The sequence below is a fragment of the Rhinoderma darwinii genome, chromosome 5 (genome assembly GCF_050947455.1).
Source record: "Rhinoderma darwinii isolate aRhiDar2 chromosome 5, aRhiDar2.hap1, whole genome shotgun sequence".
NCBI lineage: Eukaryota > Metazoa > Chordata > Amphibia > Anura > Rhinodermatidae > Rhinoderma > Rhinoderma darwinii.
The window spans coordinates 201564391-201591410 of NC_134691.1; the positions used below are offsets into that span (position 1 = coordinate 201564391).

The 27020-nt window shown below is 39.6% G+C and overlaps 1 protein-coding gene across 9 annotated transcripts in view; it reads left to right on the top strand.

Annotated features, from left to right (window-relative positions):
- LOC142651776 (poly(rC)-binding protein 3-like) overlaps positions 1-27020 on the top strand; it is a 709653-nt gene that overhangs the window by 636068 nt on the left and 46565 nt on the right. For all 9 annotated transcript variants that reach the window (XM_075826860.1, XM_075826859.1, XM_075826852.1 and 6 more), the window contains 2 exons: positions 13748-13879; positions 26246-26374. In XM_075826860.1, the coding sequence (XP_075682975.1) occupies positions 13748-13879; positions 26246-26374 (261 nt within the window). The remainder of the gene's footprint in view (positions 1-13747; positions 13880-26245; positions 26375-27020) is intronic.

Genomic DNA, 27020 nt, shown 5'->3' on the forward strand with positions numbered 1-27020 from the left:
TAATGCCCCTCACACAGTTAGGATTCCTCCTTAGTGTCCCAACACTGTAAATATGCCCCTTCTATGCCCCCACATAGTAAGGATGCCCCCCTCCACATAGTAATGATGCATATTTAGTGCTCTTTTACAGTTAAAACACCTCCTTAGTGCCTCCAACACACTAATGATGCCACCTTATTTCCCCCCACACAGTAGTGATGCCCCTTAGTGACCCCCACACAGTAGTCGTGCCCCCTTATTTCTCCACACACAGTAGTAATTTTTCACTGTTAATAGTATTAATTTCCTGTTAATTTTCCCTAGGACATATAGTTTATTTCTCACTGAGTCTTTTACCCATTAGGGATATATTTGTTTCCGGTTACCACGTAACCGTTGATGTTTGATTCGTTCAGTATATCAGCATGAACTGAATGATGATATCAATGTATCAATAATCATTTGTCTAGTACTTTCACACTTTATAGTGACACTTATTAATTGAAGTAATTTGGTAGACAATGTGGTGTGTACTCCAAAATAATAACGTTTACGTACGCGTTATATATCTAACTTGTTTGTTATTTTTTATATATATTTTGTATATTTTTCTTTTTATATGTATTTCCTTTTGGTCGTTTTTATATATATAATAGTAGATATTTTGCTTCAGTTCAGTTCATGCTGATATACTGAACGAATCAAACATTAACGGTCACGCGGTAACAGGAAACAAATATATCCCTAATGGGTAAAAGATAGTAGTAATGCCCCCTTAGTGCCCCACACACAGTAGTGATGCCCTGTAGTGCCTCCCACACAGTATGATGTATTCTTAGTGCCTAGTATGATACTTCTTTAGTGATGCACACACAGCAGTGAGGCCCTCTTAGTACCACCCCACACTGTTACAATGCCTTTATAGTGCCCCCACATATTGAGGATGCCTCCCACATAGTAATTATTCCCCCTTAATGTCACCAACACAGTTAAGATGCCCCCCTAGTGCTCCCCACACAGTAGTGATGCCCTCTTAGTGACCCCCAAAAAGTAGTGATGTCTGCTTTGTGCCTCCCACAGGGACTGCCAGTTAAACAAGTTTTTGGCATTGGTAAAGGTCCCTGCAGTTGGACCCTCAATTATCAGATAATATCGATTATGGGAAAACCCCTTTAAAGTAATAAAAGTAATACTCACCCAGCCCCATCCCCTATACGAATGCAGCCGGCCTTTTCTAGCCTTTGCGGTCCAATGAAGTCCATGGCTGAATTGTGGAGCAGGGAGCTAACCGCTCCCTGCTCAACCATAGTATTCAACAGTATTTGCGTCCTAATGATGCAGATACAGTTGAAAGTGGTGTTGGGCGGCCCAGGATCCCTGAGCCCCTGGCCCCGTAGCTGCTATGGCATAGTTACGCAACTGGTTGGTTATAATGTACTCCCAAATGTTCTTAAGAAATTTTAGATTATTTAGATATTTATTAGAAACATAATTTTGATTGCAAAGTTTTTCATTCCATGACAAGGTGACTTGTATTACAGTAAATGCAGCTAGTTAGTTAGTAAACTGAACTTGAGACAGCCTTTTGTTTTACTACTCCCAAAATTAACGATCACTCCACACATTGACTCTTCAAAGAAATACAAGAGAAAAGTATGACTGGTAGTTGCTCCGTAATGTAAACAATGTCAAAATATTTAGGCAGGAATTTGAACCTGTGAAGCTCTGGTTACATATACACCACACATAGGAATTTCAGACATCAGAGAAATCTGTGCATGGTAACATTTTTTCTTTGTATTCACAGATTTTAAAACCTTACATATTGGCTATGCACCATAAAATGATATCTAAACTTATTTTTCTTTTTGCCCTAACTTTAACCATTTGAACCATAGACAATATAATCCTATCTATATTATAGTATTTTCATACTCTTGTTTCTTACTATTTATTGGGGTGTTGTAGCTGTGCTTGATAGTGTGTGCTGGAACATAGTGAATTGTGACTTCATGTAGTAGGACTTTGTGCAAGATTTTATGATCGCACAGCAGGGGGTTGGCTATTTCGAATGACTTAGATGCCGTGGTCGCTTTTGACCACGGCAACTAAGGGGTTAAACTAACAAGATCCCACTCATTACAGTGAAGTGTTGGCTGACACCCGCATTGTATAGAGCAGACTCAGCCCGTGAGCCTACTCCACAGTCCCCCTTACTTGACTATGACGTAAGTATCTGTCATATGTCAGGAAGGGTTTAATATAAGGGCTCATTTGATCTTAATTCAAATCTTTTACAGATTTTCTGGATTTGCAGCAGACTGTAAGGGGGTGGTACGACCCCTTTAAATTGTTATATTAATGTCTTGTTATGTCTAGCCTTGGGTGTGGTGAGAGTGAGCATCTTCCCCCCTTTGCCCTGGTGTGGTCTGTCTGCATCTGTATGTTCCCCCATGTTTGCTTGATCTAGGCTCTCCTCCTCTTCCTCTCCTGTTTGTGCTACTTGATATCATTGGTAGAACTGTTGCCACGTTGTCTAATAGGGCATCGTACCGGTAGCTGGAGGGGGAGCAGCAAGGTGAAACTAAAGCTGGGGACAGTTTGTAGTTGGTGCAGCGCCATTACAGAGAGAGGAGAGGTATCGACTGTGGGAGCCAAACTGTGATTAAGGCTGGTAGTGACTGTGCCCAGAGCTGGGCTGAATCATGTTCACATGGCGCTCAAAAAATATCACGTGTAAATGTGTTGAATATGTTGAATATGGCGTTTTTTTTAAGCGCTTTTAAACCCTTCCCGACATTTGACGTATACCTACGTCATAGCCAGGTAGGGGAAGTGTGGAGCAGGCTCACGGGCTGAGCCTACTCCATACAATGCGGGTGTACACTTCAAAGTAACGAGCGGGATCGCGTTCCATTAAATGCCGCGGTCAATAGCGATCATCACATTTAAATCGTTAGAAAGAGGGGGACGACCCCCTCGAACAGCTCATCACAACGAACCCACGCAAAGAGATCGCGGGGTGATGATGGTTGCTATGGCAGCCTGGGGGCCTTATCAAGACCCCCAGGTCTGCCATCTTTGCGCTCCTATTAAGCCCTGCCTCTGGCAGGGCTCAATAGAAGCCTGTCAGAGAGACAATATACTGCAATACGTTAGTATACAGTGCAAAACGATCACTGGTTCAAGTTTAACTAAAGTAAAATTTTAAAAAATGTAAAAATCTGTTAAATAACGTTTTTAAAAAACTTTTCCCGTTTTCCCCTGAAGCGTTCTCAAAAAATAAATAAACAAACATAATTGGTATCGCCACATCTGTAAAAGTTTGAACTATTGCAATATATCATTATTTAACCCGCACAGTGAACGGCGTAAAAAAAAAAGTAAAACCCTAGAATCTCTGTTTTTTTGGTCACCTCATCTTCCACAAAAATGGACAGCTTATCCCTCAAAAAATATGCCCTCATACCGCTTAATCGACGGAAAAATAAAAAAAGTTAGGGCTCTCAGAATTTGGCAACAAAATATAAATGTTATTTTTCACAGTTAGTTTTTTACTTGTAAAAGTAGTAAAATATAGAAAAAACTATATAAATTTGATATCGCCGTAATCATATTGACCCGCAGAATTAAGTTAACATGCTGCTTTAATTTCATGGTGAATTCCTTAAATGCAAAGCACAAGAACCCATTGAGGAATCACTGTTTTTTTAATGTTCTACCCCACAAATAATTTTTTGCCCGTTTCCTTGTACGTTATATGGTACAATAAATGGTGCCATGAAAAACGACAGCTTGTCCTGCAAAAATCAATCCCTCATAGGACTATATCGTCAGAAAAAGAAAAAAGTTATGGCTTTTGGACGGTGGGAAGGAAAAAATGTAATTGAAAATCTGAAAAATGGCTGCGGCGGGAAGGGTCTAAAATACAAGATTTTTTTACGTGTTTTGTGCGTGCCTTTTTGCGCATTTCGTGGCACGGAATTTGGACTCCCATTAACAATGGGAACATTTGGAGCATTTTACACGGCAAAGAATTGACATGACGATTCTTTTTTACGAGAAGCCTAATTTAAATAAGCTCAGGTAAAAATCGAGTTGTATGTACCAATGGTATTAATTTCAAGGGAAGCTCCAATCAAGCGTTTTTTTGTGATGCGCCAAAATACGCATCAAATACAGGACTGTCTGGGTTCATCAGACTGGGGTGTGGCCTAGCTCCAGATAATCTTATTCAGAGGGAAAAGAATAAAGCTACCGTACCAATTTGTGATTGTAGCACTCTTAGGCGTGCCTACCACTGAGTTGTTCCTGTTTGTGCAAGTTGCAAGAAGTTATGTTAGGCCCAGTTCTCACAGAGTTTTTTGGCACTGATTTTGACGCGGAAACCATGTCGGAATCAGCGCCATAAAAGGCTGAAACAGTCTACTATTGATTTTAATGGGAAACGGAGGCCATTTTTTTCCAGTGCGGAAATAATAAAGCGTTATGTCCTTTCTTGCCACAGTTCCGCCTCTCACCTCCCATCTAAATCAATGGGAGGCAGAAAAAGCGTCTTTCGCTGCGTTTTTTGCCAGTAGTTCTCAATGGCCGCGGACGAAAACCGCTGCAAAAAAAACTGTGAAAACCGCCTACAAAATACTCTGAGTGAACTAGGCCTTTATTTACAAGATCCGTGGAGGGCCGTCTGTTAAATTATACCGTCGTTACAAGATGCTGTGCAATGGTTAATGACTGCGGCAAAATTCTCAGCAAAATATGCAATCAACACATTTTGTTGCAGATTTCAGGCCACCCTGCAGCAAATAAGATCCGCTGGATGGGCAGTGGTCTGCCGGGTCATGTTTTAAGGCTTTTCTTAACCCCTTCCCGCTGCAGCCAGTTTTGACCTTCCTGACAGAGCCTCATTTTTCAAATCTGACATGTGTCACTTTATGTGGTAATAACTTGTGGAATTCTCGTGTTTTCTCGAGACACATTGGACTTTATGTTAGTGGTAAAATTTGGTCGTTTACATTCAGTATTTAATTGTGAAAAACACCTAAATGTAGTGAAAAATTGCAAAAATGTAAATTTTTATAAATTTAAATGCATCTGCTTTTAAGACAGATAGTTATGCCACACACAATAGTTACTAATTAACATTTCCCATATGTCTACTTTATGTTGGCATAGTTGTTTGAACATCCTTTATTTTTATAGGACGTTACAAGGCATAGAACTTTAGCAGAAATTTCTCACATTTTCAAAAAAATGACCAGTTCAGTTCTGAAGTGGCTTTGTGGGGCCCATACTTTACAAACCCCCATAAATCAACCCATTTTAACCCCTTCCCGACATTTGACGTATCCCGCTCGTTTAACTCGTTAAATGCTACGGTCAATACCGACCGCAGCATTTAAATCGTTAGAAAGAGGGGGGCGACCCCCTCTCACAGCTCATCGCGCCCCCCACAACGCAATCGCGGGGGGCGATGGTTGCTATGGCTGCCTGGGGGCCTAATGAAGGCCCACAGGTCCGCCATATTTGTGCTCCTATTAAGAATAATAGAAGCCTGTCAGAATCACGATATACTGCAATACATTAGTATCGCAGTATATAATGCAAGCTGGTTGAAGTCCCCTAGGGGGAGTAATAAAAAAAAAAGTAAAAATTAGTAAAATAAAGGGGTTTTTTTTATGTAAAAAAAAACATTAAAATTAAAAGTTCAAAAAACCCCCCTTTACCCATTTTCCCCCTGAGCATAGTAAAAAAATAAATAAATAAACATAATTGGTATCACCGCGTCCGTAAAAGTCTGAACTATTACAATATATCATTATTTAACTCGCACGGTGAACGGCGTAAAAAAAAAATTGGAAACGCCAGAATCGATATTTTTTGGTCACCTCATCTCCTACAAAAAATGAAATAAAAAGTGATCAAAATGTCGCATGTACACTAAAATAGTATTATTAAAAACTACAGGTTATCCCGCAAAAAATAAGCCCTCGGACCACTTAATCGACGGAAAAATAAAAATATTATGTCTATCGGAATTTGGCGACACAAAATACATTTTCTTTTTTACACTTAGGTTTTCACTTGTAAAAGTAGTAAAATATAGAAAAACTATATATATTTGGTATTGCAGAGACAACTTTGTATCTGAAGAAGTTTCCGCACTAGGATTTTTTTAGTGGTGCACAGGCCTGAGATGCGCCAAAATTCTGGCGCATTTCGGATGAACCTGTGCCCCTTAGGCTGGGTTCACACGACCATGTTACGTCGGTAATGGACGGAACGTATTTCGTCCGGAAGTCCCGGACCGAACACAGTGCAGGGAGCCGGGCTCCTAGCATCATAGTTATGTACGGTGCTAGGATTTCCTGCCTCTCCGTGGAACTATTGTTCCGTACTGAAAACATTATTACAGTACGGGACAGTTGTCCTGCAGCGAGGCAGGGACTCCTAGAATCGTACATAACTATGATGCTAGGAGCCCGGCTCCCTGCACTGTGTTCGGTCCGGGACTTCCGGCCGAAATACGTTCCGTCCCTTACGGACGTAACATGGTCGTGTGAACCCAGCCTTACAAGCATCAGTAAACTAAACACTAAGGCTGGGTTCACACGACCACATTAACGTCCGTAATGGACGGACGTATTTCGGCCTAGCATCATAGTTATGTACGATGCTAGGAGTCCCTGCCTCTCTGCAGGACAACTGTCCCGTACTGTAATCATGTTTTCAGTACGGGACAGTAGTTCCACGGAGAGGCAGGGACTCCTAGCACCGTACATAACTATGATGCTAGGAGCCCGGCTCCCTGCACTGAGTTCGGGCCGGGACTTCCGGCCGAAATACGTCCGTCCATTACGGACGTTAATGTGGTCGTGTGAACCCAGCCTGACAGTTCTAAGCTGTCATTGATTCGTTTACATCATGTGGCTTTAAAAGTAGGCCAGTGACACAGGGATAACCTGGGACGATGTGATGTAAACTAACCAATGAGAGTTTAGAGCTGTCACTGCTTGGTTAACTGTCACAGATCCAGGAAAGGTAAGTATGATAATTGTTTTGCTTTTTTTAGATGTTACTAATGGTTTTTTTTTGTGTTTGTGTTTTTTTTTACAGGTTCAGTTGTTGGACTATGTCAGGTTCGAGGACTACTTCAATTACGGATTTTTTTATTTTCAATAAAATGGTTAACGAGGGTTGTGTGTTTTTTTTTATTTCAATAATATATTTTTTCTGTTTCTGTTTTTTTATTTTTTACTTTATTACTACCTTAGTAATACAGCAGCAGCAGACTAGCATTACCAGGGTGGGAAAGGCCATAGTTTCTGGCCTTTCCCAGCCTAATAATACCAGCCTGTGGCCACCATAGTGCCCGACCATCACTACAGATGGTCGGGTATTGGACCTGGTAGTAATAAAGTTTAAAAAAATACAAAGACATAGAAAAATATTTTATTGAAATAAAAAAAAACCTGCACAATCCTCGTTAACCATTTTATTGAGAGTAAAAAAACACCGTCATCGAAGAAGTCCTCGAATCCGAAGTAGTCCAACAACCGAACCTGTAAAAAATCACAAACACACCAAAAAACTTAGTAACACATACAAAAAGCAAAACAATTATTATACTTACCTTTCCTGGGTCCAGCGCTGGAACCACAATGTCAGCGAGCTGGGTCCTATATCTAATCCTATCATATATGATAAAGTCTGCTGCGCCACTGTATCTAATCTATCCATAGCTATAGGGGTCGTAGTGCGATAGATATGCTGTCTCCTAGGTATATATATATATATATATATATATATATATATATATATACATACACATATACACACACATAATTTTTTTAGGGGGGGACATATGTATTGAGGCTATTGCCCCTGAAGTTTTAAGACCTTAGCTATGCTATTGCTGCATCGTTGGGTCACCATGAAGAGAAGTTGGGGGGCCCATGAAGGACTTTTGCATCGAGGACCCTGAGCCTTTAGCTACGTTCCTGGTGATTAATATTCTATGACAGAGCCATGTTGACAGAGAACGTGTATCTATGGAAAGTGCAAGCCTGTTTGCTTCAGCTTATTCTCCTTTTATCAATGGATAGGACTTAAATGGATATACTATAAAGATAGTTTGTCTACTTATCATAGAATTGCTAGTGTATCAAATTAACAACAACCCTTAAATAAAGGCTAGTTCACACTAGTTTTCTCTTAAAACGGCAGAAAAGTGCTTTTACCAAACTCATTTTATGTTTTAAATTGGAGTGATCATTGTCCCAAAAGTGTGCAAAAACATGTTTGTGTTCTTTTTAATGATTGATGTTTTTTATTTACCTGACAGAATATCGTTGCATCACTGCTGACATCAGTCCTAGATGCAATTTATGACATAATAGTACTTCATTATTCCCATCTGTCGTCTCATTAAATTCAATGTAAAAAAGAACTGATGGAAAAAAAACTCTTACATTGAATTAAGTAGGAGGGCTAAGAACTGGTGTGAAAGCACTACAATGTCATCTACTGCATCGGTTTAGTCATTTCTCATCAGTCCCGTTCAATGGTGCGGTACTAGTTGTAATTGGCGTGACTGACCAGAACTTGAAACAACGTTATGTTACTGCAAGACATTAGGAAAAGGAAGAGGCCTTATTAAAAATCACTTACATGTATAATATATTTTAGAATTTGCTGAATATGATTACCCCGTATGTCTTTAAATATTATTGGAACTTGAATAATATAGCTGATACGTGGAAAGTAAGGAATATTTTTTAACATATTAAAGGGAATCTATCAGCTGTCCTCAACACTGCTGACAGTGCTATATACAGGGTGGGGAGTGTAGCGTAACTAAACTGGTGGTCTCTGGCATGACCGAGAAATTGACGTTTTACTGACTCCTGTCCTGCTAACGCTGTAGGGACGTTATTGTATGAGCTCATGGAACAGAACCCCTTGGGCTGAAGGGCATAGATCATACAAATTGAGCATCTTTGACTGCAACACTCACAAGTTCCAAACTGCCTCTGATTACAAGGTCAGCACAAGAACTGTTCATCCAGAGCTTCATGTTTCCACCAGCAGGCAGACTCTCTATTATTAAAGTATTTCATGTATTAAAAAAAAACTCAGAAAGAAATTAGAAGCATAAGGAGGTACAGTATGGCCCCATAGACTTCTTGGGGTAGACCTCTATGGGGATGGATGACATATTATGGCTCTGCACAATGCTCGGGATATCCGATTCTTCTCTCTTTGTTATCGTTATTGGTTACTTATACAGTTCCTACATGAGTTGTCACAGCTTTCGCAGACTTCTGAATCTTCAGAGTAATGCGGCGATGTAAGGGCGGGCAATGTATCAGTGCCACACAGGGTTCTTAGAAGGTTGGGTAACAACCCCTTTAGCAGCTGTAATGGTTGGATTTTTTTTCTTCTTTTTGGTGAAAATGCTCTTTAAGGGCACTCACCACAAAACAGAATCTTTAACAACTTGACAGAAAAGAACAACAGAAACATAAAAGTTCTTTATAGACATTAGTAAATATATATTTTCCATGTAAAAAAAACATTTTTTGCAAACTCATATTTGCTGAACGCCATATATATTAAGTCCCGAACTATTTTTTCTGACACTCGTGTATTCAGTGCAACTTATTAAATAAAATTTTATTTTTCTCGCCAATTGAGTGCATTGTGAATTATATGGAATACTTCCGCTGCTGCCCTTTTTTGTCAATAACAGATCCATGTCATGTATAATAAAAGCACTATATCACAATGTCGGAACTTCAGGATGTATTTTTACAGCTTCATGTCACAGCTTCTGATGCACGTTCTGGGGCTTGTCATGCACATTCCAATCACACTTCTGAGTTACTATTATCTCCCGGCTATAATTAGAAGTCCACATCTGAACATTATACTCCATGTGCTGTCAAGAACAAGTTCTTCTTTCGTGGACTGTGACCCCATGGCACTTGCTTCTTTGTACCAATTGAAATGACATTCCTCACTTCACTCCAGGCTTTGGCATGGTCGCATATCTATACATTCCCGTCTGCTTATACGGGAATAACTCAGGGTCAGGAAGCTTATATGTGTTTGTAGCTTATTAACATGTTTTTATTTTTAGATGCATTCAAGTACTGGTAAATGCATATTCCAATGGCAGCTCCTATTCATCTGCAGCTCTAGTTGGTTTAACCTTTGTGAAAAACCTGGCAGGCTGTTATGACTGACACTGCATACATGTGAAGGACTGAATGCACATCATAAGTTTCAAGTATTTTTCAAGGTGTTTTTTACAAGCATCTTTGGTTGCGTTTTTTATTTTGTAACATATTAAACATGCGTTTTTTCAAGTCCTATAAAGAAGCCTATGGGAATAAAACACCATGCCCATAGAAAGCTGCATTACTGATCCCAAAAACGTCACCAAAGTCACACAAATAGACTTTTCGATATTTCACTATAGACTATAAGTAACATCTAGCCAGAATGTTTATGTCCTAAGAAAAAAAAGGGAAAACCGCCAACGAAAATGGCACTAAAAAAGCAGCAAAATGCTGTGTGTGTGAATCCATTTTTATACTCCTTTCTTTTGGTTCCATTTATCATGTGTTTGGCTTAATACACTGAATCAAAAACTGCATCAAAAACGGCATGTGTGATTTCAGCCAAAAGCTGCTATCACAAAAGAATATTACAGGCACTTTTTTGCGCTCGTATTACATGCGCAAAACACCCGGACCTCCCACTGTTCATAAGAACCAGCGTTAGAGCACCATAGAAACCTATGGTGATCTAACTTTGGATAAGATAAAAAAAAGCACCCAAATTACGCTCGTGTGAAAGCGGCCTAAAGCTGAATTCACACACAGCGTTTTGCTGCAATTTTGTGCGTTTTTTTGTGGTGTTTTTAAATGCCATTTTTTGCTCCGTTTTATAAAGGGAAACTAAACCTTCAACAAACTTCTGACATGTCATAGTTACATGTCAGTACTTTTGATCGATGGGTGGTCTGAGCACTGAGACCCCACCGATCGCTAGAACGAAGCAGAAGAAGTGCTCCGGTGAGCGCTGAGCCGCTTAGTTTGGGTTTTCTCAGAAAGACGATTTAGCGGTGTACGGGCCCATAGACTTTCGATTGAGTTTGTACACTGTTACATCGGCTTTCCGAGAAAAGCCAAACAGAAACCAAGCGGCTGAGCACTCACTCGAGCGCTTCGTCCGCTTCTTTCTAGCGATTGGTAGGGGTCTCTGCTCAGACCCCGACCGATAAAAAACTTCTGACATGTCAATATGGCTAGTGCAGCCAGATGATACATTAAAGTCTATAGTAAAATATCAAATGCACTACACACAGTTGCGTTTTGGTTTCTGGCGTTTTTGAGGCAACTTTGTGGTCAATGTCGTTTTTTCCAAACGCAGCATGCTCTGGGTATGGCATTTTTTTCAGTTATTTTACTATAGGACTTAAAAAACGCCCCAAAAAACGCATGTTACAATATAACACATAAAGTAAAAACTCTCAAAAAAGCACACCAAAAATGCCATAAAAACGCAAGGGAACGGCACAACACAGAGTTCTAAAAAAAGATGCTCCAAAATTGTTATTTTATGAGGATTGCACGTCTAAAACAGACATGTCAGGAGCGCTGACAAGTCACCTTTAGGCTGGGTTACATAGGGTGGATACCTAACCTGGAACCCGCAGTACATTTTGTCTGAAAACTGCACCATTGTGGTGCGGTTTTTCTGAGGAAGTTTCCGCTGCGAAAACCAGCGGTAAAAGCCGCTCATACTTACGTAAGCCGTTGTTACGGCAACACGTCCCTCCTGTGCAGTCCGCTCCGGCCTCCTTGAATGACGCTGCAGTCCATGTGACCTGTGATCAGCTGCAGCGGTGGTCACATGGGATGTAACGTCATCCTAGGAGACCGGCCCTCTGACAACATCCAGGCCGGCCTCCTGAGATGATGTATGTGTGAACGCCGCTACAGTCTGTTATTGGCTGCAACTGTCGCATGGGATAAAACGTCATCCCCGGAGGCTGGACTGCAGGAAGAAGTAGGACGTTCTGGGTATGATTTTTTTTATTTTTCCGGAGTTGTAATTTTTGCGGCGTAAATGTTTACGATTACACCGCAAAAGTCGCAACACTTGGCTTTCTGTTGCGGGTTTTGCATCCCCATTGAATTCAATGGGGAAAAAACGCAATGGAAAATCAACAAAAATGGATTAAATTCCGCACCGCAGGTAAATTTATAAACGTTTACGCTGTGGGTTTTTTACGCAGCGCGGGCATGAGATTTCTAAGTCTCATCAACTTTGTTGCTACCGTAAATGCTGCGGAATGTCCGCACAGAATTCTTAACGCTACGTGGGAACCTGGCCTTAATGACAGCTCTGAGCCTGAGTACAAGGTAGAAGGGTTCTTCTAGTGATACATGGCAATGTAAGATGTGACTTTTCATTTATGTTGCTTAATTTTTGTGTAGATTTTGCCTATGATTGTAAACCATACCTGCCATACTTGCTGGGACATTCTATTGAAGGCTTTTAATGTTACTACTTGTACTCTGTACTTCAATTATTGATTTGTGGTGGGTGTATTCCAAAATATATAGTACTTGCTACAAATTCACATACTGGCGGGCAAAGCTGGTGGTAAAATGATCTATATGACTTTTGACTTATATATGTGCCCCAAAATGTAAAGCAGACATTTCCAGGCATCTGTAGCCCACTGAATGACACACAGGAATATTTGTGAAAGCTTCTCTACTGTGGTTTATAGAAACATTTATAAAGTTAATGACAGGACAGCTGCTGATTATTGTATCTCGGGGGTTTGTAAATTATTGGAGGATTTATGTTAATCCCTGAAAGCATTTCTCAACAGGTGTTATTTATATTATTTCATTCAGACAACTAATACTATTCGAACAAGCCTGCTAAATTATTCCTCTGGTTTTTTTAATCCAGTCAAAACAAGCCATTGGTATGGAAACCCAATATACTGTGTTATTGGCTCCTTGAATATATTACAAGGTGCCAAAATGATCGGCCAGTGGAGATGATTATGTAGTCAGTGTTTTAATACTTAAACATGTTATACATAAGAATAATCTTACAGCTCTGGCACACGACCGAGATCAGGACGTGAAAAACGGTCCGTGTGTCGGCCGGATTTCCCAGCCCAACCACGGTACAGGTGAACGAGACTGCTGGCATCATAGACATTTATGACGCTAGGAGTCTCTGCCCCCCCACCAAACTGCTGTTCTGTACTGAACAAAATGATACAGTACAGCAGTTCGGCGGGGAGGCAGAGACTCCTAGCATTAGAAATGTCTATGATGCCAGGAGTCCCGTTCACCTGTATCATGGTCGGGCCGGGAAATCCGGCCGACACATGGACCGTTTTTCACGGTCCGAGCTGTTAGATCCATGGACAATTTAACCCATCGTAATACGTAAGCTGCCACAGCAGGTTTCCTAGTAACTGTTTTAAGTTCAGTTCTGCTAAAGGACAAACTAGTCTTTGATAAAATGATGAACTTGGCTTTACTTCATCTGTAAAATACAATACTATCTCTTTGGTTTAAGCCCGAAAGGTCTGATATTCCAGATTATCATAATATTTGACTTGCAGAATTTTCCAACTATTGGATACTATTGGTGTTATACATTGCATTTTGAATCTTGTTCATTTTTGTATGAGTTAACAGAATTTTTATGCTTATTGTCATTGCAGGATATCAATGCTTCCATGACAAATAGCACAGTCACAAGCAAACCACCTGTAACGTTACGGCTTGTTGTCCCTGCAAGTCAGTGCGGATCTCTTATAGGAAAAGGGGGCTCAAAAATAAAAGAAATCAGAGAGGTAAGAATAACATAACCAAAGTATGTTCTTGAAAAGGACTATGATATAAGTATGTAAATATAATGATAATCACAAAACAACTAGCGCGTATGATCGGCTACATGAATATTTGGTCCCTGAAATCGATACTCGATACTCCCACGAAGTAAAAGCAACAGGGGCAGTTGTACACAAGAATGCTGATGCTGCATACAGTCCTTGATCTTGAAGCAATAGTGATGTCACAAGCACTATCCTGATATAAGACTTCGAGAAAGAATTGTAAAACGGCTACATTGTTATTGTTTTTTTCTAACCATAACATTTTTTGTACTAATAGTATATGTAAATTATATTTTTATTAGGATTTTTAAAAACATATATCAGGTTTAAAGCATAGGAAGGCACACAAGAGTAGGCTTAGAGGGTGAGAAAAGTTCAAAAGCAAAGGCCTCACATGGAAACAAAGGATAATTCCACCATCTATAAGGCATTAAAATGACAATAACTCATATTTACCTTATAGAGATGGGAAATAGAATAATATAACCATTAAAAGGCAAACTAACATAATGGGGCAAGGAGGTATAGCTATAATATCTAACATTGAAGCATATCATAAATCAGACTAACTAAAGCTATTAATGGTGACAACAATAGGAAGGGCAAACTGTTTACTTATACACCCTCTTTAGTTTTTTGTGTAAAATTTTGTAGTACCAGAAATTAATTGTAAAGATTAAGTAATATATATCTCTATATCAGAATATTAATATGAACGCATTGGAAGCATTTACTGTGAGATGCAAAATGATGATAATTACAATCGCAATAACCTGGACAAGCTTTTGTTTACAGACACAGATCCAAAGTCCACTTTTTTATGGACTGTCCAAGTATTTATAGAAGGCTGGTACCCTTACATCACCTCTGAAAGAGGTATAAAATATGAACCTAACATCAAATATATCAATTTGTTTGCAATATAGTGAAATGAATGCCCCATCGACCATCAGCAGTTGTTAAGTCATTCCCAGTGTCGTGGAGATCCATCGCTCAAAATATATTAGACTGAAATTTATACGAGTCCAAACAGACTCTCAAGGCCAGACCCCATTAGTCAGTATCCTAATTAGGATATTTCACCGATATATATCGAGAGAGGAGAAGAAAACACACAGACGCTACTGATATGTTCAAAAATACTCCTCTGAAGGATTTATTACCAAACTCAAACTGTTAAACTGAAATTCAGAAGGGGTGTAGGCTTGAGGTTAACTGTAATGGCAGGAAGGAGGTGAAGGGAACAAGTGAGCCCTAATCTACCCACCGCCCTGTCCCTGCCTACTTGCAACGACCCGCCCTAGGCGACGGGGTACAACTTGACGGCGGTCCCTACGCTGTCTAAGTGCAAGGGAGAACAAACAGGGAACACGCAAGGGAAGGGGCAGTAGCCCACGGAACGCCGCGAGGAAACGGAGCGGTGAATGAGTCAGTCAGGATCAGGATGTAGTGGAGTATACCAACGAGAGCACGGAGCAGGAAGCAAGCCAGGGGCAAAGCGAAGCAGGATAAGCGGAACTGAAGCAAGGCAGAAGCACGGCAGAAGCAGGCTGGAGCAAGGCAGCAGTGGGGCCAGGAATCCAAGAAGAATAACAAGCACTGAGGAAGAGAACACGGCAGGTATAAATGGACAGGGGGCGGAGCTAACTCCGACTGACCAGGCCGCGATAGGCTCTCCCACTCCTGAGCCTGCCACCCTGGTTGGTGGGAGTCGGTGTCAGTCTAAGAGGTCTGGCCTCAGGTGTCGACTGATTAATCCCGGGAGTATACACAGACGTAGTACCTGGAAGATCCTTTACATTAACCAATCAGAGACAATATAACAATATTTGTTATTCAGTAAAAAGCATACAATAAAATACATCCCAGATACATCATTATAATTCTTCACACATTAGGTTTGCAGGTGTCTTATCTCTTTTGGACAGAATATTCCCGTGGAGATGGGGGAGACCTTCCTTCACGCATACTTGCCACCCTCCCTTCTTATTCCCTGTCCATTCTCTACCAACTTCGCATGGAAACCAAGGTCAAAGATAAAACATACGAAATCAACATTACTTGTATTAAAGGAACAATGACTTTTCTATTCACTACAATAAAACCAAGATGGGAACTCCAGACAAGACGGCTGCTGCACGAAACTAAATAATTTAAACATTATCATCACTTTCACATAATATATATCTTAGTGATTCGGCATCCTGCTTGATAATTCACAATGTAATTTCATACAGAGAATATAAGCAAATAAACCATCCTTCACAAACCCCCCTTTTTCTCATATTAAATTACAGAAATTATATATTATGATTATGAAACTCAAACAATATATCAATAGGGCCACAACTAATATGATGCCATCACCAATGTCCGGTTTGGGTATGGGGTCCCACCAGTGTATTGACAAGTCCTGTACATCATCGTCCTCTTCTTCTCCTGTACTGTTGACGGATTCACTCAGGTCTTTGGTCTTTACTTTGAACTTTGCTGATGTCATCAGGACTTGGTTTGGTCATTCTCATCTTTCAGACCCCGTCTCTTTTAGTTTACGTCACCAGGCTGTACATAGCACCTCATGCTGTGAGCCTGGTGTGAGATCCCACGTAGGCAGATTAGTGGAGTGTTATTGTGACTAGCACAAACCCCCCGCTCATCTGTCTTCTTCCTCCGGTAAGTTACTTGTCTGGGCGGCTGCTTGGAATTGTGACACTGCCATCAGTTCATGACAACCGCGCTGTATTGGCTCCGGCTGCGCCTGCCGCATCTCAGTGATGGAGTTCATCGTATTAAAAGTCTTTTAGATCATGTTTACTGGCACTTGCTGGGGACCCACAACCCTTGTCAATTGTTAAAATAAATACTAATCTGGTGATAACATCTACGTACTATAAAAGTTGTTCTAAGTACATACAATAACAATATCAGGCCCTTAAACTAAATCAAACAAACACCTTTTATATAAGAAAAACTTCTCTGTTCCAATGGACATGGCACCTAGAAGATGTGTAATTATTGGGTACATTTCATTTGCACTTGGTGTCACGCTTTCCAGCAGGATTTGTACCTTGATCTGAGCTGATTGCCTGGAAAATCTCCAGCTCACCAAAATATACACAGATTCCACATGTTTATCTGACAAATGTCGCAAACCAATTTGTCTTACTCTAATTTGTATTGCATGGGAAGGCCTCTCAAGGTCTGTTCTCTTTGTGGGAGGCGGGTATGATAAGGTTGGCACCGGTCTGCCAGGACTGTTCTGTAGGCAAATCAATCAGCTCTAACAGAATTTAGCAGCAACAGCTGTAAAGTCTGGGACATACCAATTAGATCTTACCACATCGATCCTTGCAGTCTTGGGGCATATGTGAGGTCATACACGATCAATACAAGTGCTATCAAGAATGCCTTGGGTGTTACCGGTTCACCTTCCCTTATCCGTCAACATTCTGTCAGAATCTGGTTCTCACGCCTCCATTTGGAGTTGGACTCTTCCTGTGGAGAACAAGCTTTTTCATTGTATAAACATTAATTGATCTTAATCAAATAATCAATTTGAAGAAAAACATTAACAAATAACATCTTTACATCAAACGTTCACATTGAGCAATAACTAGAAATGATACATGCAAACTCATTTTTCTTCTTTATATATATATGTGTATATATATATATATATATATATATATATATATATATATATATATATATACACACACACACAAACACTGCAGAATTTTCCTTTCACAATAATAACAAAAAATAAATAACTAAAAATGTTTTCAAATGGGAATATTCCACTTCTGTACCTTTATCTGACGCCTCCAATAGTCCAATGCTAAGGCTGGTCCAGAACTTTACATAAACTTAACTTCAGTATTTAATATTCCCACAACACTTCTTAAATACAGTTATTAAACAAACTAACTTTGGGATAACACTGGAGAACTGCTGACATCTTATTATTGTACAAACATCAGGTCAATACTTGGGATAACACTGTTCCCCTGTCACTACACACAACGTCTGCAGTGGGGAAGATACCGGCCGGGCTTCAGGCCCCCCTGAGAACCTCCAGCTCCGCTCCTTGAGATGAACAAGAAGGTGAGAGTGGTTTCTGGGTGATTTACCTTGTGCCTCGTATCCTGTTCTACACATACTGTATATGATAAAGTATATCTACATTACAAATTTACATTGGAAACCCATGTCACATATAGATAGAACATTTCAAAAGGGTGAAGTTTTATTGTTCCACATTCATCTGATAATCCAGAACACTTGTAATTCCCACCCACCAGGTCCTGTAAATACCTGATTAATACAAAAACAAACAAAATATGTGACTGAAATCTTGCATAAAATAAACAATATTCAAACAATTTTTTTGTTTTGCCTTCTCCCCATCTAAATCTGTAAAGACTCATCTGTGGGTGACGTCACCTCTGCCTCCTGTGTAAATTTGCTGGAGGGGGAGGGGGATGGTCTCTTACACACTACCTCATATTGGGTGGAGACTACAGCACAGCTTACCCAGTGCCATATTCACCGTTCTGGAAGGATCTGGAACCATCTACACAGAAAAACCTCAAAATGTAGGTTACTGTCATACACATTTAATCTGGATTACTCATGGAAACTCATACACATTTCGTAGATCTCCTAGAACCAAATTCATTAATTCAAAACAAAATAAAACACAAAACAAAACTACCTGATCAGTCCCTTCACCATTCCCTCCTTTTTGGACTCTGAGAAAGTAATGTAGCAGGGTTCAAAACTACAGGTCAACATAATAAAATTAAACACTCTATCTGAGGGGCACTAGTTTAACCCCCTGTAATACACAACAGCCTGGAACAAAAATGACTTTCTCCTGACAAAATTAAATTTTATCTTTAAAATGACCTGCAACCATTTACCTGTAAAACATCTCACATTTTCAAAAATAACATTTAGGCAGCACCATAGCACGTGCCTCATGTGTGAAAACAAAAAAACAAGACAAATGTAATTAGTTATTCAATAGCACAGAAAATAATATATCTGGTAATATTAATTACTGCAAACCAATAAGCTATACATAAAAATAGGGAACAGTGGGGGCACATACATTTTCAAGACCCCGTGTCTCACAATATCTGTATTTTAATTCATTTGAATCAACATCAAAACATTCCAACATTATATCTTATCACATCATAACACATTAATATGCAGTATAGCTTTTATCTTTTTACAAACAGATCCAGCCGGCTGTAATATTTTTCTCGCTTGGTGTAGTTACAGACGACTGCGCGTGCGCGAAGATAAGACACATTCCATAAAAAATAAAAAAAAGTGGAACTGATTTTAACCCCATACACAAAACACTAAAATTTTTAGACATTACTGCTGTTAAAAATAGGAAACATACAATATAGTTCTGCTTTTATTGTGGCCATTAGTTTCAAACTTCAGACATGTTACATTACACACATCACACATCACACAGATGTCTCATCACATCACACATCACACAGATGTCTCATCACATCACACATGTTCACATTACACTCCCCCCGTTCTGACCCACATTAGTGACTGAAATATACCCGGCTTTTCTTCATTCTTCCAATGAAAATTTACACCTGTATTTAAATTGTTCTTTCTCACATCATCTTACTTGTAACCACCTGTAATCACCTGCTTTGTCCTTTTCACATGCAAACATCCTTCTTACAGCTGCCAGCCTCTTCAACAATTTTTTACAGTTTGTTATTTTGCCTTCACATACTTTACAATTAAAGCCCCAGCTCCTTTTGTTCATTCTAATGTTGGCCGGGACCAGTGCCCCAAAGCATCTTTGTCCAACTTCCTCCTGACCCCATGGTCGGAGAGCAGTAGGGTGATTTCCGGTAAATCCCCCACCTCCAGGCAAACAGGCCACGTTTGCCGACAGATATCTCAGACCAGTCTATCTCCTAGACTGTCTTACCAATACGATATCAAAAGTCGTTCCTCCAGACATTCTAGCAGTAGGATCCTCTGATCCCTCACTGGATTGAACATCAAGAACAGACAAAATGCTGCCAAACAACAATTACAAGAGCAAATTCTTCAACACAATCTACATTCATGAACCTCCATTGATTCAAGCAGGAGTTGGTCACATTCATTTCAAACTTCTACAAACCCTTCGTCTCTTTCACTTATGCAGAACACTTGCTGCCGGGGTGTGTCTTTCGGTTCATACAGCCTGTGATGTAGCATATATCCCAAGCTCTTTCCTCTAGCACTTTGCAATGGTTTCACATGAAAATTATATTTGGTAATATATATATTATCCTCCCCGCTCAGCCGTTCACTTTGTGGGTTGTAGTTTAGGGGCCTGTTATGTATGTTGGTGATGATTTCTTTACGGGCTCTGGGTCTGTGCCAATACCAATGTCCTTCACTGTAATTACTACTATGACACAGGTGGCACCTGGGGTAAATGTCAGGGTCATTCATTGAATACAGGATGTTATATTACAACGGTATTCAATCCAGCGGTCTGATGTTATACTACTACAGACTTAATTACTTGGATGTTATTTTACATCAAAGTGTATATGCCGGATTATCACATGTGCTAGAAATCAGTCTGTACTGATTCCCACCTTATGCCAGTCTGGCAATGCATACAACTGGTTTATGGACCCTTACACACAATATCACTTGCTGGCAGTGAGTTAGGAAAATATAAATGATTTTCTAATACAGTATTCAAAGTTTTCCCTATTGCACTGGGTAATGGTATTGAGTGCAAATTCAATATAGACACAATTGCTTCTCCTTGCACTGGATTCTACATTATCAGGACTTAACCATTGAAGCCCCTGTGGTACTACAGGATATTACTCACAACTATCCAACTTTCCTCTCACCTACAAACAGTCAATACCTCCCAACTATAATCCCAGACAAACGGGTAACAGAACAACTATTAATCCTCAACAATTTTACACAACTAAATAACAAATTACGCTACAACAGAGCAGCAAGCACAGTCCAGACTACAATCTTTTCATTTCAAATACTTCACATGTGAGTTACGACTTCTCTCCGCCATGCGCTACGTCACTGCATTCCAGAGGCGGAGGTCTTACACTTCTCACAATTTTTCTGGTTAACAATGTAATTGCTGGCAAAAATTCTCTCATGTCTTTCATATCAACAGTTTAAGATCACGTACACACCTGCAATCCTTCATCACACAAAAAGCTTCAACATACCTTTTTGGAGCCATCTTTCAACCCACTGCTGACTAAGGAGGCCTCGTCCAAAAGATGTGACGTCTGACAGCTAGATTCCAAGGCTTACGCAATACATGTGTGAATGGTGTAAGAATAAGCTCCTTAGCTACCGCGGTTTTTTGTAATTCACAGATGCAAAGCCAGACCTCTCCAGTGACAGCTTATCAGACGTGCAATCTCCCGGGTTTTATCGGCACCATTACTGTCGTGGAAATCCATCGCTCAAAATATATTAGACTGAAATTTATACGAGTCCAAACAGACTCTCAAGGCCAGACCCCATTAGTCAGTATCCTAATTAGGATATTTCACCGATATATATCGAGAGAGGAGAAGAAAACACACAGACGCTACTGATATGTTCAAAAATACTCCTCTGAAGGATTTATTACCAAACTCAAATTGTTAAACTGAAATTCAGACGGGGTGTAGGCTTGAGGTTAACCAATCAGAGACAATATAACAATATTTGTTATTCAGTAAAAAGCATACAATAAAATACATCCCAGATACATCATTATAATTCTTCACACATTAGGTTTGCAGGTGTCTTATCTCTTTTGGACAGAATATTCCCGTGGAGATGGGGGAGACCTTCCTTCACGCATACTTGCCACCCTCCCTTCTTACTCCCTGTCCATTCTCTACCAACTTCGCATGGGAACCAAGGTCAAAGATAAAACATACGAAATCAACATTACTTGTATTAAAGGAACAATGACTTTTCTATTCACTACAATAAAACCAAGATGGGAACTCCAGACAAGACGGCTGCTGCACGAAACTAAATCATTTAAACATTATCATCACTTTCACATAATATATATCTTAGTAATTCGGCATCCTGCTTGTTAATTCACAATGTAATTTCATACAGAGAATATAAGCAAATAAACCATCCTTCACACCAGTGATCCCATCTCGATCGATTAATGGAGTAACTAACATTCCTCAACTTGGAGGTGATCCAGAGATTGGCGGAAGTTGAGGAATCAAGTTCCTCTGGGAACTTAGTACTAGTTCTCCGCCAGTTTTTTGTTGTAAAAAAAATCGCAAACAGCACAAGAGTAGCAATTTGCATAAAAAGATGCACATTTTGTGCTGTTTTCCCTACTCACATGATTTTTATAAAAAATGGAAACAGTTCAGCAGAGGGTTGGCGGTACAGAGTAGGGTTCTGGTTGGCTGAATAAGATGCCTTTGACTTATGCACCAATGAGGAGCAAAAACTTTGAAACAGCGCTGTCTACAGATGGGTGTCCCTGGTTTGGCTATTGTCATGTTTCAAAGCTCTATGAAGGGTTGGATATTGACATGGAAGTCACCTATAGGTGGCGCTAGAGAGATAGTTTTCTTCCTTTTGGAGGAGAGCTTTTTTGCATACTTTTTTTGCTAGGGAGCATTCCCTTCAAGACTCTTTAGCATATGGGTCTCTGCAAGAAGAATCATCACCTTCCACGAACAGTTTTTAAGACATGCTTTATGGCAGCTGCAATGAATGGGAATCAATTGACAGAGACATGTCATAGACTATTACAGTCTTCAGAAAGTGACAGAGTACAGCCTCCTCCACCAGAGAGTGACAGGGGAGATGCATACAGAGCTTTTTCTGTATATATAGTGCTGCTGTCTTATCTTGGCCTCCAGAAATACAATGCAGCTGTTATCTTGCATAATTTTGTTCACCCCCAAGTGAGCTGCAGAAAACAGGAAGTGTCATACACTGTCTGCTGTTGCGGCCCATGTGAAAATTATTATTATTTTTTTTTTACATTGATAGACACATAAAAAAATTAAAAATCTACCAAAAATAAAAAAAGTTTATAATAACTTTAATTTTCTGGTGATGCCTTTAAAAGAAGTACATCTCACAATACATGAACTGGACATTCCGGGTTGTCCATTGTGTTATTTTAGGGGAGATTTATGCGGAAAAAATGGTATCGTTTCCCATGGCAACAAATCAGGCTTTTAATTTTCTAAATGGTCTCTGTAAAATGAAGGGTGGAATGGTTGCTTTGGGTGACCACTGCACTTTTCCATTGCACAAATTTGGATAAATCTCCCTTATTATGTTTAGTTCCTCTCAATTTCAAGGTCTCTGCTTGCTGTCTATAAATAGAAACATTCTTGTCTACATTCAGAGACTGAAACCATGTCCTGACTTACTTTTGCTAACGGCTGATGTTTTCTTATATTGTATCAGACTCTAGCCAATCGTGTGTGAACTAAGCAATGTTGCAGAAGCAAGAAATGCTTTTCTGCCATGGACAGAGCCTTATCGAGACTGCTGTATTGTGAATCTAAATTCACACCACCTCTGTGGTGCAATGTCGGCTTATACATCTGTAAAGTTTGCCAATGTATACGCCAATGCACCGGTAGGCTTTAATGGCCAGACGTGGGGTGCCCTTTTCGCATATGTTTTGGCTGGGATACGTTAAGATCCCGCAGCCTCAACTTAAAAGAGCAGTCGACTGCGCTTTCCATATAACCATATACGGTACAAAGAAACATATAGCGCTTTGTATACCTTTTATTTATTATCAGTCCACAGCAGATATATATGCAATTATATAGGCATACAGCTGCACATGTCTGGACATCGGTGGGACCATTTGAAGCGAAAACACCGAACCTGATGTGTTTTTAGGCATACGAACACTCAGTTCAGTGCAGGACAAGTTGTGATCAGGTTTTGCTTTTGAATGCAAACAAGAATGTTTCCAATCACTGGTGGCTAGCATCTTGAAATTGTGGATAGCAAATAAACTAGATTCCTTGAAATACATCCTTTACCATTCTTTTCTGTGTAGCCTAATACATCCATGTTCATTTTTAACGGCGAGCGACGGATATATCCGTCACAAGCATGTGCTAGTTCCTGCATCGTGATGGATATATCCGTCACTCATATCTGATGAGTACTGCCACGGTACCCAAGAGATCAGCGACAAGAGCACAGCTGTTATACAAAGCCATGCTCCAGCCGCAACTGCAGGAATTAGAGAGAATTCTGTCAGTTTAACCCCTTAGATGCCACGATCAATAGCGACTATGGCATCTAAGGTGTTTCACAGAGGGAGCTCCCACTGTCACCCCATCGGCACACCCGTGACGCGATCGCCCCTGCCATAATAGATTGCCTATCAGTTTTACACTGACAGGCAAGAATGCTTTGGCATACTAAGTAAACCAAAGCAGAAGATCGCATTGTGAAGTCCCCTAGTGGGACGAAAAAAAAACGTTAAAACATAAAGTTTATGAAAAAGAAAGATTACAGTAAAAATAAAATAAAACCACTTTTTTCCATAAAAAGTGGTTTTATTTAGTAAAAGTGTAAAAAATATATTAAAAATACACATATATAGTATGTCTGCGAATGTAACGACTTGAACAATGAAGTTAATTAATTAATTAAACCGCCAGGTGGGCGGTGTACAAAAAACAATGGAAAAACTCTTTTTTTTTTTCCTTTACCCCCCAAAAAATGTAATAAAAGTTAATCAAGTTAATCAAAAGTCCAATGTACCCCAAAATAGTACCAATAAAAACGACACCTTGTCTGGCAAAAAACAAGCCCACATATGGCAACATCGATACAAAAATAAAAAAGTTATGGCTCTTGAAATGCCATACAAAAAATAAAAACGTTTTTAATGTGCAAACGTAGTAAAACATAGAGAAACTATACATATTTAGTATCACCGTAATCATAACAACCCATAAAATAAAGCTAACATGTTATTTATGCTGCATTTTGAACCGCGTCAAATTTAAAACGCAAAAAGCAATACTGGAATAGCTGTTTTTAAAAAAAAAAAAAAGCTAATAAAAGGTAATCAATACATTATATGCACCCAAAGATGATGCAATTGAAAAATAGAACTCGTCCCGCAAAAATCAAGCCCTCATACAGCTATGTCGACGGAAAAATAAAAAAGTTATGACCCTTGTAATGCGACGGTGAAAAAATGAAAAAGTAGTGCTTGGTCATTAAGGCCAAAAAAGGCCTGGTCGTTAAGGGGTTAATTCTCTTTTCTCACAAATTTGACACACATGCAAACTGTACGTTAAAGATGAAAACCTTGTTTGAAATTGCGTTTAAATATTCTGTACAATTCTTCCATGTTTGTTGCTGATGATTGCTTTTGTCAACAAGATTTGGCAATTGCCATTTAAAGGAAAAATAACTGTTGGCACAAGCTAGGGGGCACCAGGTAAGGCTTTGGTGACTTAGATGATCTGGATTTAAGTATCCAGAGTTATTGAAAAGGGTCATTGGTCATGGACAGGAGAACGGCTCTCATATTAGCTCTAAACACCTCAGCAACAAGGCCACTGAGGGTAGAGCCACACGGAGCGGCCCTGACATGGTCGCAATGTGGCTAACAACGCGCCGGTACCATGTTCGGTGTGACTGTCAAACAGCCTGTTAGTGGCCGCATGAGGATGTTCTATTAATAACCACCCTCTGCTTTCTGTCACTGAGCCAGTTGTTAACCCAATTACACATTTTTCCCCAGTCCCAGAATTTTCATTTTATATACAAAAAATTTAATGCGGCACAGTATTGAACGCATTTGAAAAGTCTAGATACACCACATCCACAGCCTTACCCAGATCCAGTCTACAACTTACCTCTTTAGAGAAGCTGATCAGATTAGTTTGAGAGGACCGATCCCTCATAAACCCCAAGCTGATACTGCTTTATAAGTTTATTTTCATTGAGATACTCGAGAACAGCATCTCATATTTCACCCACAATGGAGGTTAAACGTACACGCCCATCGGTTTGCGGGCGCACTTTCTGACCCCTTTTTAAATATTTGCACCACATTTGCTGCCGAAAAGTCCCTGTCATAATAAATTCTTTAAATATTAGAAATAAGGGTATAACTATCATGGTACTTACTACAGTGTTTTTATGGTTCAAAGAATGTGATTTGTCTACCTGATTCAAAATGAAATCTGCTGTTTGATATTTTATGAGGTTTTATGTTGTTTTGGCATTGTCGTACTAATTATTTTGTAACTTTAATCTTAGTCCACAGGTGCTCAAGTTCAAGTAGCGGGGGACATGCTACCAAATTCAACAGAGCGTGCAGTTACTATTTCAGGAACTCCCGATGCCATCATCCAATGTGTTAAGCAGATTTGTGTAGTTATGTTAGAGGTGGGTTTTTAGTAATGAGTTACTGTAAATGCTTAATTTTCTATAATTTATATATCCTACTGACATATCATTTTCGTTGAGCTGCATCATGTGCCATATGTACGGAGCTATTCTTCCCAAGAGTCAATACTAAGGCACATGTCACAATTTATTTTCTGTCAATTTTGTACGGATTGTGACAGAAATAGCCCCTGCGTTCTTCTATAAAGGCTCATATTGAGGTTTTATTGAGATATAATACATAATCTTATAATATTATTATGATTATTATTATTATTATCAAACTTGACTATGCAAATAATTGAATACTATTTTTTCTGATTTACTTACTTCTACATAAGAACTATATATATATATATATATATGACTATTTTATGTACTGACTTGGTCACGTCTTTATCAATTTTTCTTTCCATAGAGAAAAACTCAACTTGCGTAGTAACCAGAATTTTGCTGTGATTTTCTTGTGACTTTCTGTTGACGTGTAGCCCTTACCTTAATCCCCACAAAGCCTGTAGAGCGCCTGCTTTTAAAGAGGAGGATGCAATATGCACTTGTGTTAAGGGGGGTGCACAATGCATTTGTCATTTTGTAGCTGGACTTCATTATTGCTGTTCACTTAGGGTCCCCATACTTTTGTACTTGA